Source organism: Coccidioides immitis (genome assembly GCF_000149335.2).
Source record: "Coccidioides immitis RS genomic scaffold supercont3.2, whole genome shotgun sequence".
NCBI classification, from domain to species: Eukaryota; Fungi; Ascomycota; class Eurotiomycetes; order Onygenales; family Onygenaceae; genus Coccidioides; species Coccidioides immitis.
In genome coordinates, this window is record NW_004504309.1 from 3,276,909 (window position 1) to 3,294,165 (window position 17,257).

Here is a 17,257-nt window from a genome sequence, read left to right on the forward strand (position 1 = left end):
CCAGTGTAAGTTGCAAACCGGTAGTTAATCCCACTCCGAAACATGCCTTCAATGATGGAAGAAGATGACGACCGTGACCTTGCGGGTAAGCAGCAAAACACTCCGTCTTTCCTCCATTCAACCCCTCCTAACACCCACCCCCAGGGTCACAAGATGGCAGCTCTGACAACGACATGGACGAGACTATGAGAGATGCCGATGACATGGATGTCGATGCCGACCCTGAAAGCCCCTCCAACTCCAGCATGGCCTCCGAAAGCCAAAACGCGCAGAATCCGCAGGTCGTCCTGACACAACCCTCTCCATCAACAGCCACTCCCGACGCTTCCTTGCATTTGCGCCCCGTTCCCCGGCCCGAAGCAGTGACCGCCTCCACTTACGATATTGTGCCTACAACAGCAGCACCACACAGCACCTCGATAAATGCAGTGGCGGCCACGGCGGATATGCGCTGGGTGTTTAGTGGGGGATCTGATGGATACATTCGGAAGTTTAATTGGGCCGACTCCATCAACAGCAAGCTCATGTTGACTGTGGCCCAGAGGCATCCCTTTGTCGACAGCGTCGTGAAGGCCGGCGTTTTAATGACATACTGGGAGAACATGGATGGAAATGCGCTGTCGCCGGTCTACTCCTTGGCCCCGCAGTCAGAGGGACTCTGGCTCCTTTCCGGCCTGGAGTCCGGCGGTATTCGATTACAATCAGTACGGCACGACGAAGGAAAAGAAATCGCTCTTCTCCAGCAACATACTTCCGCTGTCTCCACTCTTTGCCTAACGGCGGATGAACAATCCTTGTTGTCTGGAAGCTGGGACAAGAAGGTCTTCGACTGGGACTTGAATACTGGACAAACCCGACGGACGTTCGGAGCCTCTGTTGGACAAATATCCGCTATCGAAATTCGACCAGAATCAGCCTTACCTGTGCCACAGGAAAGTGGAGAATACCCAATAATGAATGGTACATTTTCCTCTAAGGACTATGTGAAGACATCTGGCTCCAGCACACTGAATGGCGGAACGAATGCGCATGGCTCGGGACCAGAGTTGGGTCAATCGGCAACATCTCCTGCCGATTCTCTCTTCGAAGCTGATTCATTATTCGGAGACGATAACGCGACTGGCGACCCAGAGGTTCCTTCCGGAGGTGCTTTCGAGGCAGAGGCCGACGATGAAATGTCGCAAGCGATTACAAACGGCATACGGCAAAGTAGAGAGGAAGAGGAAGCTAATGCGCAAACGGAACCAGACGCTCAACTAAACGGGACTTTAAACCATCAATTCGCCTCTGACTCCGCGACCTTAGCAGGTACTCAGGAAGAAAAGCCACCATCTTTGCATGATGGCAATCTTCCCAATGGCACCATAGAATCCTTGACTAACGGCCTTCCCCATGCAGAAGACTTAGAGTCCTCAACTGCGTCAAAAACAATACCCGATTTATCTCCAGAGTCCGGCTCCAACATCGTTCGCGACACGACGTTCCTATGCGCATCCATCGACGGAACAATACGTGTCTGGGACCGTAGACAGCCAGATCCAATTGCCCGGATAGTGCCCCGAAACACACCACCGTGGTGTATGAATGCTTGCTGGTCACCAGACGGGAATTACATCTACGCCGGACGTCGCAACGGGACTGTGGAAGAGTATAGTTTACACAGAGGCCTGCGAGAAGCTCAGAGGACGTTTAAATTTCCTCAGGGCAGTGGCGCAGTGTCTGCGCTGAAGGCAATGCCGAATGGAAGGCATCTAATTTGGTATGTTGGCCTACTACGCTTCTCTGTCCTGCTCCTTCGCTACGTTTCATACCTTTATTGCGAGTTCTAGCAAGGCTCCAAGCTGACTGTCATAAGTGCATCCCACGACATCCTCCGTCTCTACGACCTCAAAGACGACCAGTCCACCCGCCCCTCCACGGTACCATTCCTTATCATCCCCGGTCACCGCACCGGCACTATTTCCCAGCTTTACCTTGACTCTGCGTGTAGATACTTGATTTCCACAAGCGGAAACAGAGGCTGGGAGGGTGCGACCACAGAAGTACTACTAGGCTATGAAATTGGAATTCCGCCACTTTGAGCGGCGTAACGCACAGTAGCGACCTGGATCTGGGGAGGGGCTAGGCGTTTCCGGGTTGGTTTATATTTGCTTTTTATATACCCCCCTTGCTTCCTACTGCGGCGTTGGTGATCGTGATTATTGGGCATCACAAAGGGAAATGGGCGTGGTAAGAGATTTTGAGTACGCGGATTTGTGAAATGCACCATGCCCACACCGTTGATATATGTTTGTACAGTAAGTACGGAGTAAATACGTACGAAACCATAGTACCATTATTTTACGATAAGAAGTCATGATCAAGGACGTCCCTAGAAAGAATAAATGAATTTCGTGCTCGCCAAGGTACTGCATAGATCCCGTTCCATAGATATCATCTTTTGTCCCGCTAGCTACTTAAAATACAAGATGCCTCCTCTCAGTTTCAGAACTCCCAACCTGTCAATCATCAAACCCATAATATGTAATATGGCGGAATAAATGGCCTAAAGAAAACCTTTAACTATACCGATGAAGCAAGTTGTTCAAAATCATAAAGTCGTCATTGTCTCACACACACAAAAAAGCCAAAAAAAAAAAAAAAAAAAGGAATAGATCAATCGCTCAAGTCAATTCCCTGACAAACGCCTTCCAAATTCTGCCTCCATTTCAAGTAAAACAAGCTACTTCGCTCCTGTAATCGATTCTTATTCTTTTCAAAATAAACGTATGCCGGCTCTTTTTGGCGCGCTCCATCCTTGTAGCCATCGAGCACGCCCATCACGGAATTCACATGATTCGATCGTATTGACGAGCCGAGTACATGGGTGCGACGCGATAGTATCCCAGGGCGAAGATACTTCGATGTAATGAGGACAGCTGGCGGCAAGTCGGCGTTTATAACAGTTAGTTCAGTGGGAATCCACGTCCTCACCCTATTCTTCATGTGTCTATCGAATAACAGCCGCCACCATGGCGATGGTGAAGAAGCTTCTGATGCCAGATCGTCCTTTTCTGGGATATTCATTAACCGATCGAGCTTTCCCGTGTCAACGGCCACCCCAGGAGCCCGCAAATACAGAATTCGCCCATAGGTTTGTAATTTGGCCGACGCTCTTTTCAACAAGCGCGTTATGGAGGGATGTCTATCCCTTGGGTCACTCATGTCTATTGCGTGTAAAATAACATTATATCGCTTGCTAGATGTTCGAAGGATGCGCAATGCTGCAGCGATATTGGCGGTCGGGGAACTCATGTCCCATGATTCTGGATAGATGATTATTCGGTCCGTGGCAAGAGTGCTGTTTGAAGCCAATATTTTAGCCAAAAGGAGCGTGGAACAGATATCCGCCGCGCTTGGTTTGGATAGAACTTGAAGATAGGCTTGCCTATTCGCAAGATTTATGTCTATGCTGCTGCCTATCGGAACCTGTTGGGAGTCCAATTTGTAATTCGGAAGGATGTCAAAAGGACCTGTATCTTTGAGCCCCTGCGGTGCAAACATGTTGCCTTTATCATTGGCAAAGCCATCTTCTCTCTGCCGTCCAGGCTCTGGCGAGATTGTGGCAACGGAAGTTGGAGTGGTAGTAGGTGTGTATCTAGGCAGGGCGGCTTTTATGTTGCGGACTGATTGCTGCTGCAGCACATAGCCTGATAGAAAGAGGAGAAACGTAAAAAGCCCGATGATTGACGATGATATTGCGACCGATATGGTGCCGGAGGTGACCAGGACCATGGCTCTGCTTAAGCTTCCAGTTTGTTGACGCTTCTACTTATCCCGACGGAATGGATAGAGGCGACATCGGCATCGAGGAAATCAAATTTGAAGCGTCTTTCATAAAGAGTCAGGTCTGGGTCCCGTTAGATATCCTCTTGTTGGATCTTTGCGACTATGCGATGATGAGATTCCCGGCGTCATTGTTTTCCTCAGCCCGGTTGCCCGGCCAACAGCCTTATCGATAAAATCCAAGCCTTATCGTTAAAATACGGTATCAAAGTTACGACAACGTAAAATTCGCAGCTTCAAAGCAGCTCAGCCGGTTGAAACCCATCCACTTCGACTCAACGCCCAGTGCTCTAGAAACCGATCTCTCCCATCTATTACCATTCGAACCAGATGGCTACCCACCGCGCCGATGCCAGCGCCCTCCTCGACAACCGTGGCTATACCGGCCCCTTAGTCCGCGGCGTCAATCCCGCCACTCTCTTCGAAAAAGCAGTCCGCGACCGCATCACAGACTCGTACTACTGGAAAGAGCAATGTTTCGGCCTAAATGCTGCCACTCTCTGCGACCGAGCTGTTGAACTTGGTTATATTGGTGGAACGTACGGTGCCAACCAGAAGCCGACGCCGTTTCTCTGTCTGGCGTTTAAGCTGCTGCAGCTTGCGCCGGAGAGGGAGGTTGTGCTCGAATATTTGAACTTTCATGACCCGGCAGAGGATGACGATGATAATGGTGATGAGGATGGTGGTGATGGAGCAGCGGTGTTGAAGTCAGTGGGGGATTTTAAGTACCTACGTGCGCTTGCGGCCTTTTACATTCGGTTGACGTTTGAGCCGGTGGAGGTATATAATGTTCTTGAGCCGTTGTTGTCGGATTATAGGAAGCTGAAGAGAAGAACAAAGGATGGGTTTGTCTTGACATATATGGATCAGTTCGTGGACGACCTGCTTAACAAAGATCGCGTATGTGGTACAAGTCTGTGGAAGCTGCCTGCCAGGCGGATTTTGGAGGATTTGGATATGCTGGAGGAGAGAGTGAGCCCACTGGGCGAAGAGCTAGAAGATATCGATAGGGACAGCGACCAAGATGAGAACGGAGAAGTGAGTGAAAGGGAATCGCAACGGGGAGATGATTGAGCGCGGAGATTATCACCTATGTCTTGATTCCTATGCTCGCCGCCACGCCCTGAGCCAGAGATTCACACGACGAAGATCCCCAAGGACCTGAAATCTCGAGCACGGAGAAATCTCGAGCACTTCATTGAACCAGCATCCTCACACACCTTGCAGTGACCCCTCGCAAAGCCCGCAAATATATATATTGGAAGGAGGACACCTATATTTGGCTTGACGCGGTTCGCGACTCGGGGGACTCAGTGCTCCACTGCAGCTTCTCTATCGGCTTTTACTGAAACTCGATAGCTAAGCCTGTTTCTCAAACTTCTAATGAAAGGTGGACGTGATCGAGCGACATAACCTTAAAACTACTAGGGCTGGTAGTCTCTTGTCATTGTCGCAAACCCTCCTTGGAGAAACGTTTAAAAATCGAACAGGGTGCCATTTGCTTTCGGTATTAACTGGATGCAAAGGATATATGCAGAAAAACCACATGTTTTGATGGTCTATCTCTTGTTCCATCCAATATCCAAAATATTCCAATCTTCGCCGTACGTTCCGAGAATAATCATTTATACAAGACATACGGGCTTCATCCCCTACATATCAAACAAATCCGTCAAAAATTCAAACTCCCTACCTGATGGTTAAGAAAAGAAAAAAAAGGAAACAAACACAACGTAAAAGACGCCCAAAAGGAGCTTAAAACCCTTGCTGGCGGTGCCATTTCTCCTCCCATCCCTTAAAATATGGACTATCCTCCAGAGTCGTAACATTCCAGTCCTTCTCAATGATACCTTTCTCCTCCTGCTCTTTCGCCCACTGGTCCAAGGCTGGCAACACTACATGCTCTACATGCCATGTATTCTTATATTCCATAATATTTCTCTTCCCCTCCCTCAGAATCTTCGCCACAAGCGCTGGAATGCCTGGCTCGTCACGGAACTCTGTTACAGGCGTGAAAAGTGCCTTGAAGTTAAATATGATGGAGCCAGAGAGTGGGAGACGACGGAGAGTTTGCCAGTCGACGCGAAGGTAGCAAGAAGAGAGCTGGAGGGAGTCGGACTGGGAAAGTCGGTGGAGTTCATGAGGGTCACCAGGAGGCATGAAGAGCGGTTGTTCGACTTCAAGTCCCCATGAGCCACGCTGGATGGGCTTATCAGTTGGCATTTTGGCAAAGTACCTATATAGTTAGGTTAGCAAATAAATAATGCACCATTTGGGACATGCGAACGTACCGATCCATAGAGAACTGCATCTTCTCCTTATAGTCTGGAATAGGCTCGTGGATCTCATGTAGCTGCATGCCCATTTTCGTAGTCAAATTCCATCCCAGGGAAGAGCATATCGACCCTGCCCGTAAGACATAGTTTCCAGTTTTGTCGTCTCTCAGCATTATCCCAAAGTCCTCAGGGACATTATCCATCAAGAAAACAAGGGGGTCCTTCGTATGAAGGTCCTCGACTGTATCAAGAATGCCATTTGTGAAATACCTTTTGTCCTCCGAAAGAGAAAAGTATCGTGGGTACCTGGCGCAGAGGAACTGTATCACCATCTCCATGAGCTCCTTGCACGCCAGCTCAGAACCCGGAAGTTTATCGAGGACAGACTTGCCATGTTTGGCATGTAATATTTTTCGGTGCGCAACACGGCTCTTGTATGTATTCTCGAGTTCAAGCCACCAATCTGGCTCCATCTTCGTGAGCGCTTTACTCATCATGTCAGCGAACTTCAACGAAACAGGAGTATGCACAGAACATGCTTACACATAGTTTGATGATAATTCCAACGGAATGGTCGATATGGTCTGGGCAGAGCTTTATCGATATCGAACTCCTCATAAACGCTCGGCAAAGGAATACCGCTCAAAGTTGCATAGTCGGGGAAGTTCCCCAAAGCTCTAATTTCGTCGGTGGAGAATCCTGGGGGAGTAAATTTAACTTCCGTACAAGTCCGATAATTTGCTGTCAGTGGCAGAATCGATCGTACCACATCGGAATCGCCCAGATCTTTCGGAGCGAGGACGTCTTTAACTGAAATGCCGGTCCTAGCAACATCGTACAGTGCTTCCCGGCGCAGGGGCGGTAGAACATCCCCATAAAGTGGGCCGGAAGGCTGCTTCTCAGGGGCAAGGTCTCGAGGAGGAGTTCCTGCCGATGAAACCTTTCGACCACGGGTTTTTAATCCATAAACAAGGCGCTCGCGCTGCGTTTTATGGAGGAATAGATATGTTGCCGTAATGGCAACCAAGATGCCCCCGAAAACAAAAATTGAAGTGTCCATTGTTGTCAGAAAGTTTATCTGTGCTGGTATTTGTTATCAGGCTTGGGTCTAGCTCAAGACATTAGAAAATGAGATGCAAGGCAACAGGCGCAGGATTGTAGCAGAAGCAAAACGTAAAAGATGGCGCCCGGTTTGTCAGAGCATTCCCGTGAGCTGTAGATGGTAGAATGGGATAATTGAAGCAGGTGGGAGGAGCTCCAGCGATGTATGTGACCAGGATAGGACGACACCTATTTACTTCGCATGGAGCGCAAGAAGCCTTGGGAAAGGGCTAGGGCATAAATGAGAAGGGGCGCACAACTCCCGGACGAGTTGATAGAAGACTAGGCCGGGATGACAAAGATGAAGGTCGATGTTGCACAAGGCTCGAAGCTTGACGGACATGATGCGTACGATCCAGTGGGATATCACGGTATTTTTATCTTTCAAGCAGGCAGTAAGGTTAGATGAGCCATGCGACGAGTGTGGTAGATACATTCGTATCTCCCTCAAGATATTATCAAACAAGTCACCTTATCATGGTGGATAAGGGTCGTGTACCCCGGGGGGGGAAGAGGCGAGCATCATTGCCATCGTGCCCTTCCCCGCAACGTCGAGCACAGCAGAGCGAAGGCTTCAATAAGCTAACCAGCTACCAAATGAAGATGAGGATTCCGGTGCGACGGTTAACCAGATAGCGATGCGTCCGTCTCAAGATCAGGCGGCGCGGTGGTGAGCGGGAGGATGTCGTGGCCGCATTGGGGAAAGGTTCGCATGTCCGCCGAGCGCGCACATCCCGAAACGGCAAAACTATCCCGACAAATCAGAACGCCATCCATCTCCGTCGCGGGGACCGAGGGCATCGACTGCGACGTTCTATTATATGATGAATGTCAATTCTGGTCGATTTACAACAGTCTAACGGCAACATCCCTACTATACAAGCAGTGTCGAAACAAAAAAAACACGGCTAGCAACATTTCATATCGTTCCGATCGTCATGCATGATTCGTCCATACTCCAAAAGGAGTCTCCAGAACGTCAGCTTAAAGTCTTCCTTTCGAAAGGCTTTTCCCATCCATTCCCGGCTGTTGCTGGCAACTTTCTTTCCCAGCTCTTTGCCCTCCGGCTCATGGACCAGATATCGGACCATCTCCGGGAGATCCGTCAGATTCATATTCACGGGCAGGTAGTGAACCCAAGGAGCCAGGCGGTCGTCATGCCATTCCTGGAGAATGGTTTGCTTGAGCACGGCGGATTTTGAGCGAAGAAGGCGGTAATATCGTCCGCTTAGGCCATTGCCGTCGATATCTAGGTTGTATCGTGACAGGTAGCCCGCTCCGAGGCTGTCTCGATTGGACGATGTGTTAAAAGCCGCTTCTTGGTCCTTACATGCGTCATCATCGCACTGGATCACGCTCGAGATCCGCACTTTGAGGGATGAAGAGATCTCAGATATCGTTGAATTGTACGCCTGCCATGTGTAAGGGGCCTCGGCAGCTTCACTGCCCACTGGCGCTTTCACTTTCTTCATGAGCTGGATGGTTCGATCTTTATCCTTTACCATCAAGCCAAGTCTCTGTCGCTGGAAGAGTTTCCAGTTCTCCATCGTTGTACGTCCGCCTGTGGTGGAACCTACCCAGTATAGCGTGTCTTCTTTCTCCTCCCAGTCCATATCCTCTTGCTCCTTGTACTCATGCATGTCGACCTTAGCATCATACCACGGAGCTGGGTAGAGAACATCCTGAAAAGATGATGGTTTTGCGGTTGAGAAAATTGGGAAGAGCGAATGGGCCAAATCAAGCGTTTCGGGATGTCTAAGAAAGGCATGTAGGTCTCGGAGCTCAGGAGCAAAGCATACATCTTTGCTCATGCTGACATTCGAAAGGAAGCCGAGCTCCGACATGGTGTACGATGATGGGGGCTTGGAGAACTGTCGCGCTGGAGACTCTACTGGGCATGACAAAACCAGGACATCCCACGGATTTTGGCTCCCCAACTTAAGAAAATTGACGGATTGACCAAGCTTTTCATTTTCGCTGGGTTGAACTACGGAATTGTTCCGTGCGCGCTCGATTGCCTTGTCCAAAATGTCATGAGGGACGACCATTTTTGGCTCATCAAAGCAGTTGACCGCGAAAACAAAATCGGACAAAGTCTCCAGCATTTCTGCGGTGAACCAGCTCCGTACTTGGGATCCCACCCATTGAGCAGCCTCAGCCATAGAATACGAGGCTCGATGGCCTTTGACCTCAAAACGTATCAAAGACCTGTCGCCGGCTGCAAAAGCGGACTTTACTCTACCGCGAAGGTCTGATGGAGATACACCCCAAAATGGCTCAAGTCCTCTCATAATGATATCGAATTCATCAATCAAAACAAAGTTCTGTCGGCGAGCAGCTTCAAACCATTTATCGAAATGGGGTGGAGGTGCTCGGTGGTATCTGCGGATGTATTCTGTTATGGCATCCTCTAGAGTTTCCGACTGCCGCGAAAGCGTCTTTGTGAAAGCAGCCTCCGCTTCAAAAGCTAGTCTTTCAATAGGGTGCATACCGGACGTTCCGGCCTGCGGTGGGGTGGGAACGTTTTTCACGACGGGTCGCGGAAAATGATGGATACTACGAATTATACCAATGATGCTAGGAAGGAGTAGAACGAGGACAATTAGCTGACCTTGGGATCGGAAATATGCAGGCAAGCCTAAAAGACACTGCACGACAGAAACCAGGGAGACTGTTGCTGCAGTTAAACTCTGAGGCGAAGTACCGATGAGGCTTTGTACGCTTGTTGTGGAAAAAGCCTCCAAAGTCGAGGAGGAGACCGTGCATCCGAATGAAATCTAAAGAATAGTAAGCATAAGCACAGAGTTATTCCACTAAAAGCAGAAAAAACACACCAGAAGTAACACAACAGCTGTCTCCAAAGCCAGAATCAAAGCCTGTCCAGCGGCCGCAAGCGAAAGATTTATCCGAGGAGGTAGCACAACCATGAAAATGGTTGTGATACTTAGGACTCGGAAAGCTAACGCCTCAAGACGAACAATCGTCCGTAGCGTTCCGCTCTGCTCATCATTCGAACGAATGCCATAATTTCCATTGCTTGAAAGCAAAACGAAACTAGCTGTCCGCGAAACTACAAATCCAATGCTAACGATATAGGGTGCCATTTTCGCAGAGGAGGCGAAAGAGAGGAGCGTAGAAGCGCAAAGCCCCACTGCCGTCATCCCGATAGCTTTGAACCATGATGGCGAGCTAGATTTTGTGGGTTGTTCGCTGGCAGCCCCGGGGATTGGGAGCACGGACTCAGGTCCTGCCGACTTTTGCAACAGGAACAGATACACCAGGCTGGATACTAAAGGCTTCACGACATAAAAGTCAGCAACATGTTTTTGCGTCCAGCAATGGTTTCCATGAGAAGCAGCAACACTATAAATACGGATAAACGGAATGGGAGTATCAGACCAACCACCAGTTTGTCTCAAAAAATAATCCTAGACTTCGCGACACAGACAGGAAAAAGGCAGCAATCCATAGCTTCCAGCTTACTGTCGTGTTGGCGCTCTCTGGCTGATCATGAATCTGGCTCGAAGTCCCTCCACTACTTCTGCTGGTATGATGTCGGAAAGCCCACAGAGCGACAAAGAGCCCGCACCAACACAGCCATTCCGTCCGAAGGTCCGTTTTCCACCGAGTACTGATAGAGATGCCCTCTGCGACCAGGCTGGTGAAAACGCCACTAATTAAAAGAAGGGAGATGGACTTCATGAGTTCGACGTCTCATTGCATTTCCGAACTCCCAACATAATCGCATTCATGCGCTCCGTAGGGAATGATAGGCCTGAACCAAGAGCTTTCTCTCTGTCCATGACAGGGTGGCATCAGCCGCTCAGGCCCTGGAGGGAGAGTTTTGCTTTGTAATATGCGTTTCGAGATCGTCACCCAAACATCCTTGCGCATGACAAACGGTGTTTGCAACATCGACTGGCGCTGAGTCGCTGACCCCTGCTAGCTCTCCCTCTTTTTATGGAGCCAACAGCTTGGTCCGCTGCTGATTTGTGGTTCTGCACGGGAGCACCGCGCTCGGCTCCGGACGGGCTAGCGGGCCAACATCTAACCCACCAACACGATTGGCCCTATCCAAAACTGCAGCAGGGGAATTGGGCATCGCCTTCGGTCATTAATATTGAAATCTGTTAGTTCGCTTGTGGATGACCCCAAAAGAGACGAAGACTTGCCAAAATCAGAGTTTATGGCGTCGCCCCCTTTCGGATTGTTTAGTGGCTATGGAGCCTCTAAAACAGCCCGGGGCCGCAAGGCTGGTTGGAATTTTTGGTCCTGGAGAGAGGACTTTCTGCTTCATTCCCGCTATCCTGGGCCTGGGGGACTCTTCCTCGTGTGGATAATATCAACACGCTAAGAGGTTCTGATCTCGGCCCACCCCAGCACACTTTTTGGTGTATCTCTTTCTCAACTTTCTCGTCCTTCTCCATATGAACGTGAGATAACAAGTGCTCGTTCAGTCACTCGTTGGCGAAGATATTGAGTTCTCAACGCCGGTCTCGTGAGCAAGAAAACGAGGCCGACCGCTCACTATGAATCTAACTCCTTTGCTTTGGATTGCCTGTCTTCGTGTCGGCTTGGTATTTGGTGCGGCAAATTTTGCAGTTCCATGGAGCTCGACCAAATATGGGCCTGACGGACCCTGGCAGGCAGTTAAGGTATCTGTGGGAGGGGTGGATGAAACTCTGCGTTACAATCTCCAGTCCACAGATTTGGATCTTTACCCGGGCTCAAGATACGCGTCGCAGATTCTGGTTCCCGAGGCATGCGAACCTCATGAAAGAGATGGAATCTGCGGCAAAGGGGGCGAGTGGGATATCACAGCGAAATCGACAATGGCCATCAGTTGGCCAGGCTCTTATGAAAACCCTCCAATGAACCAGACCAGTGGAGAGTGCGATTTCAATATCCAAGGGCTTACGATCAACGATATCACGGTGTGGAATACAAGCCTAGTCGCTGTCGACAATGTGACCATCACCACGGCAAAAGGCATTACCTACGGCCCACCCGTTGGCCTGCTGGCTCTTGGAGGCGACAAAACTGTACAAGAATTTACGACAAGCTCCTCGAGAACGGGTGCATTGCGCACTTATATCTACCCCGGAGGTCTGTATGATCAGGATATCATACCGTCGTATTCATACACGTTGCAAATAGGGTCTGCAGCCCACGACTATGTTGGCTCATTGGTGTTTGGCGGATACGACAAAGGAAGAATCATCGGGCCATATACAACCTCCGCCGAAACTACATTTCGCCTCCTCGATATCGGAATCGGTGTCCAAACCGGCGGCTCTCCATTCCCTTTTAAGAAGAAAGACAACCTGTTGGTTACCGGTACATCCTCCGATGACCATGTTACCGTTTACCCGGACGCGACATTGCCGTATATGTTTTTGCCTGCACAAACCTGCGAAGAAATTGTGAAGCACCTGCCAGTTGAGTGGGATTCAGAATTAAGCTATTATCTGTGGAAAACGGATGATCCTCTTTATAAGTCGATAACGTCGTCGCCTGCCTATCTTAGCTTCACCTTTCCTCCCGCGAGCGGTGCGGAGGATAATGTGGTCATTAAAGTTCCCTTTGCGCTACTAAATCTCACCCTCGAGTCACCGATTACGGAGTCACCGAAAATATATTTTCCATGCTACCCCTTTAGCCTCACAGAGAATGATGATAACTATCACCTTGGGCGAGCTTTTCTCCAGGCCGCTTTTCTTGGGAGAAACTGGTTATCAAAAATGACGTGGCTCGCGCAGGCTCCCGGGCCAGGCAGCCAGCGTGAAGGCCTGGGTAAACAACTTGAAGACATTCCCGACCGCGCCAACACACTTTCATATTTTGACCCCGAAGGCCAGTTTCAGAGATCATGGGAGAATTATTGGCAACCTTTGGAACGTGATTTATCACCGCAATCACCCGAATCGACGCCGGGCTCTCCGACCGACGACAAGGATGACAGCAGTCTCGGCACCGGGGCGAAGGTCGGCATTGCTATAGGAGCCATTGTAGGAGCTCTTATTATTCTTGGGGCTATATTCTACTTCAAACGGCGGAGCAAGCGCCCCGTTATGGGGCCAAGTCACACGTTTACTCCAGTGGAACAAGGAAAAGAGCAGCCAATTCAATACTATGGGGGACCCGCAGTCGAGATTCAAGGCTCAGAGCCGACGAGGTATGAGATGGATGCTGGCACGCGGTAACAAGGGAATATTTGGAAGAAGCAGATCAAGATGGATAGATGGAGTATGAGAAAAGATGCTGGCACTTGGTACATTCAATGTAGATACATAATATCCGGACCTAAATCGTCCATCGCTATACGCTAATTTTGTATGATTTTTTGATTCTATTCGCGACCGGAGTTATAGGGCACAGAAATCGTGAGTTATGAGTATATACATGCGGAGTACTTCATGGGAAAAATTTTACTTAGTTTGTGATTGTGGGAAGTGTTTCCTCAGTTCTCTGTCGCGTGCTCGAGGTGTGCAGGCCAGCTGTGAATTGTGCTTTGCATGAAGATACTGTAGCCCACACAGGCTGGACATGAGATTTCAGGAAGTTCTATGAGAGGCAGGACTAAAGGGATTAGTGCGATTGAACAACCATACTAAACTGCCATGAATTGCGAATGCCCACTGAACCGAGTGAGCAACCGCGATGATGAGGTTGTATCCATGGATAAAGCAGCTAACAATCTTCTCCAAAATAGCTTTTCGCTGAAAGTGCTCGAACTAACGAGCTCCCTTGGCGGGAAGCCGTCTTGGGTCGCCACGATTTGCTGTAGTTATCGAGTTTGTCTCTCGCCTTGGCCAAATTGTCCAACTGGTCGAATTTGTCTCCACAGAAAAGACCTGGCAAACCTGGCTCACACGATCCCGAATTGAAAGAAACAGCACTGCGTATCCCAGGTACTCAAGACGATAAACAAGAAGTAAGCATCTGCCGGATTCTCGGTTCCCTGTCGGGGTTGAATGACCTCTTGCTGTTGTCAGAAATCAACTCACTGGTGAGCCGAAGGAGTTAGTTTGTCAGGGAGACCCAGCAAGCTTGTAAGTAATAGCCTGCTGGCAGCTGTCTCTTAACTAGCCGGATCTCAGCGATCCATTTCTGATGATCACCTAGATCTCTGCTGGCCACGGCTCACGACAGAGGAAGACCAAGAGGCAGAATGCGCTGATCCACGCTGTCATCGATGAATCACTCGTTCGGTCCGTATTCCATGAAATCTCTCAAAACTAATGCAAGAAAGGAGAGCCTCCTTCCGAATAGTGCGGACGCCACACTAGTGGAACTGGCGAGGATCAGTGCAGTATGACAGAAAGTACACAAATATCAGTCACCTTTCATGAGTTGCTTACGAGGTTGAAGTTTCATTCCCATCCCCTCTAATTGATTCCTTTAGCCTCTGAGTACGGAGGTATTATGATAGCTGTTGGCTATCAGTGAGCAGCCCGTGCACCATCAATTAGTCCAGTTAGACATTCACATTTTTGAATGTCATTCCTCCCTTACCTAGTTATGTATAACTACAGAAGATATGGTTACAAAGGTCCTCCAACATTTTCTCTGCCTTTGTTCGGATCACGTACGGGGTATTGCTGTGAATGATCAATGGCAGGCATCTTCCCAAAGATAAACAAGAAAATCATGGCACATGATCAAAAACCCCAGCTCCAATGCTTTAATGCCCTTGAAGCATTTGGGCAGACATCCACTTCGGATATCCTCACTGCGCAGATAGATACCCTTGCTGTACTCAATAGGGTCCTACGCTCCTTGCACGGCTGAATGCTTGATAGATTTCCTAAGGAAAAAGCCAGTTGCCCACACCTTGACACCTTCATGACTAGGCAAACTGCACTAATAATCATGAAGGTTCTCTCAGACATGAACATCCCCACAGGAGCATCCTCTCATTCTTTATCAGTACAATCCAAAATTCTCATTCTAACAATGATGCTTCCTGTTATGGAGTTGCTTCCTTTGCCTAGGCTATCCGCCTCTTACCAAATTGTCACTTCTTCCTATTGTCACTCTCACTTCATGATGCTACTGAATTCACTTTAACATTTTATTTCACTTAAAAACCTTGCTCCAATGAACCTGGCAAGCCTATATCTGCATAAGCAGCAAGCATATTAAGATATTTAGGCTCTTTTCAAGGCAGTAAGTAAGTATGATGCCCTGCTTGTACGTTATTCTAATGGTTATATTTCTATACAGAGTACTACTTCAATTCATGGCTCCCCAAGCATAAAGCCTGATTGTCAACTGAGATAGCATATCAAAGGCAAAGTTATGCTCCATAAGGCAAATACTAGGACTTGTCAGAGCAACTTGCCTCCTATCAATACAGCTAATCATTGATATAGGCTATTTTGCTTGTTCTGACTGTTCTCTGATTTTGCTCAGCTTCAACATTAATCAGATTTACAGCTGAAAATCCATTGTGTTCTCTGCTTCAATATGCAATCATGCGAAGCCACTTACCTACATCAAAACAGGGGGCCTACAATGAATAAAGAGGTTGTGGGCCTAGAGAGGTTTGTCAACAGCCAAGAGCATCAGCTGTTCTAGAATGGTTCCAGAATCAACTCTTGCGCCATCCCCCCAACATACCCATGATATTTTCCATCAGGTGAACTTTGATTCTTATTAACAAGTTCTGTTCAAATTGCTGATGTGTGTGTATAGCTCACTGAGTCCCACAATGATCATGTTTGTAATACAATTGCATTATTTACTTCAAAAGGCTTGATCAGTGACCGCACATTGACATTACCTATGAAGAAAGGTTTATCCAGTACTTTACAACAAGTATCTGGATGGGCTGACCACAAAGCACAAGAAGAGGTTCATGTTGTGAATTTGTAGTCCTCTTCATGTCATGTCCAATTTCTCTTTATTAGCTTTAGCCTTTGCATAATTATCTTCAATACTCAGAAGATAGTCTTCATAGTTGATCATCAATTGTCCTTGGCCCACCAAAAGCACAGTTGTTGACATCTCAAACCCAGCACACTAAAAATCATTATTAGCAATAATGCTCAATGGGCATTCTTTATACTTATTGCTAGAGAACTCAAATGTTTAACAGACTTGTTCATATACATGTGGTGCTTGCTGGTCAATTCATTCCGCAAGCAATGGCTTAATTTATCATCTCACAGATCACAAGTGGGAGCAAGTTGGGTACAGCTTTTTGGAAAAACCACCTCACTCTTGACAAGATTGTTACAGTTTACTGAATGGCTTCAGCCTGTTCAATGGCTCAGGCTCTCAGCAGTATATTAAGTCAGCTTGAATTGAGAACAAGGAATAGAGCTGTCAAAATAATTAACTTTTTCATAGTACTATGGCTCGCAGAGCGTATTGAATGACATATACTAAGATATTGTCTTGCTAGCCTCAGGCAAATTGCCACTAGGAGATAAGAGACATGCATTGGCAGGAAAGAACCTCCTATTTTCACTGAATGCACTTCTGATGCTGCACCAAAAAGTGCAACAATTATCTCATCAAATGCCAACAATGTTGTTTTCCAAAGGAATTGTTGGTTAAGAAGCCCCCATACTGGCAAGTACATATCTATTCAAAATTGAATTTAAATCCACTAAGGGATTGCTCTCTGAAGATATATTACTGGTTGCCTGTTTTCGCACTGCAGTGATTGCATCATGGATAGGCGCCCAACTGGCCAGCATTCATATGTTGCCCTTCAATCACTTGTGGTGGGGATTGACTCTTAGTAAAGCAGGCATTGTCATCTGCATCTCATTCAAGCCTGAGGAGTTCCGCAACTTCACCAACTTTGAGCCCGCGGGCTTTGGTTTAGGATCTCTTGTGTGCCAACTTTCATCCTAAGAAAAGATCATGAGATATAATAGCTGAGCTGTTGAAAGCTTAATGCAAACATAGGTTTTTGGGTTGAATTACTGTAAGGTGTGCTAACCTCCTTAAACTTGGCTGCTTGAATCCCATCACCCCGAATGCCTCGCGTCTGATAACATACCCCAGTGACAGATGGAATGAAAGAAAAAAAAAAGAAAACC

At 48.1% G+C, this 17,257-nt stretch overlaps 7 protein-coding genes across 7 annotated transcripts; 4 read left to right on the top strand and 3 right to left on the bottom strand.

Annotated features, from left to right (window-relative positions):
* Window positions 1–42: 42 nt before the first annotated feature.
* On the top strand, window positions 43–2,289 carry CIMG_06699 (transcription factor; the record flags this gene model as incomplete). Its single annotated transcript, XM_001242802.2, has 3 exons — window positions 43–85; window positions 145–1,759; window positions 1,856–2,289. 3 exons carry the CDS (start codon window positions 43–45, stop codon window positions 2,079–2,081), a joined length of 1,884 nt encoding a protein of 627 aa, XP_001242803.2. The 3' UTR covers window positions 2,082–2,289.
* A 219-nt stretch (window positions 2,290–2,508) lies between these two features.
* Window positions 2,509–3,909, bottom strand: CIMG_06700 (uncharacterized protein). Its single transcript, XM_001242803.2, has one exon. The coding sequence runs from the start codon at window positions 3,772–3,774 to the stop codon at window positions 2,656–2,658; it is 1,119 nt and encodes a 372-aa protein (XP_001242804.1). The 5' UTR covers window positions 3,775–3,909; the 3' UTR covers window positions 2,509–2,655.
* Window positions 3,910–4,096: 187 nt separating this feature from the next.
* CIMG_06701 (RNA binding protein) lies at window positions 4,097–4,899 on the top strand (the record flags this gene model as incomplete). Its single annotated transcript, XM_001242804.2, has 1 exon — window positions 4,097–4,899. Exon 1 carries the CDS (start codon window positions 4,156–4,158, stop codon window positions 4,897–4,899), a length of 744 nt encoding a protein of 247 aa, XP_001242805.1. The 5' UTR covers window positions 4,097–4,155.
* Window positions 4,900–5,580: 681 nt separating this feature from the next.
* CIMG_06702 (uncharacterized protein) lies at window positions 5,581–7,161 on the bottom strand (the record flags this gene model as incomplete). The annotated part of the gene is made up of 3 exons (XM_001242805.1): window positions 5,581–6,061; window positions 6,117–6,585; window positions 6,645–7,161. 3 exons carry the CDS (start codon window positions 7,159–7,161, stop codon window positions 5,581–5,583), a joined length of 1,467 nt encoding a protein of 488 aa, XP_001242806.1.
* Window positions 7,162–8,024: 863 nt separating this feature from the next.
* CIMG_06703 (uncharacterized protein) lies at window positions 8,025–10,904 on the bottom strand (the record flags this gene model as incomplete). The annotated part of the gene is made up of 3 exons (XM_001242806.2): window positions 8,025–9,979; window positions 10,037–10,630; window positions 10,686–10,904. The coding sequence occupies 3 exons, from the start codon at window positions 10,902–10,904 to the stop codon at window positions 8,111–8,113; spliced, it is 2,682 nt and encodes an 893-aa protein (XP_001242807.2). The 3' UTR covers window positions 8,025–8,110.
* An 827-nt stretch (window positions 10,905–11,731) lies between these two features.
* Window positions 11,732–13,638, top strand: CIMG_11804 (uncharacterized protein; the record flags this gene model as incomplete). Its single annotated transcript, XM_012358699.1, has 1 exon — window positions 11,732–13,638. One exon carries the CDS (start codon window positions 11,732–11,734, stop codon window positions 13,403–13,405), a length of 1,674 nt encoding a protein of 557 aa, XP_012214122.1. The 3' UTR covers window positions 13,406–13,638.
* Window positions 13,639–13,822: 184 nt separating this feature from the next.
* CIMG_11805 (uncharacterized protein) lies at window positions 13,823–14,651 on the top strand (the record flags this gene model as incomplete). Its single annotated transcript, XM_012358700.1, has 5 exons — window positions 13,823–13,849; window positions 13,990–14,211; window positions 14,328–14,413; window positions 14,492–14,514; window positions 14,608–14,651. The coding sequence occupies 5 exons, from the start codon at window positions 13,823–13,825 to the stop codon at window positions 14,649–14,651; spliced, it is 402 nt and encodes a 133-aa protein (XP_012214123.1).
* Window positions 14,652–17,257: the final 2,606 nt, after the last annotated feature.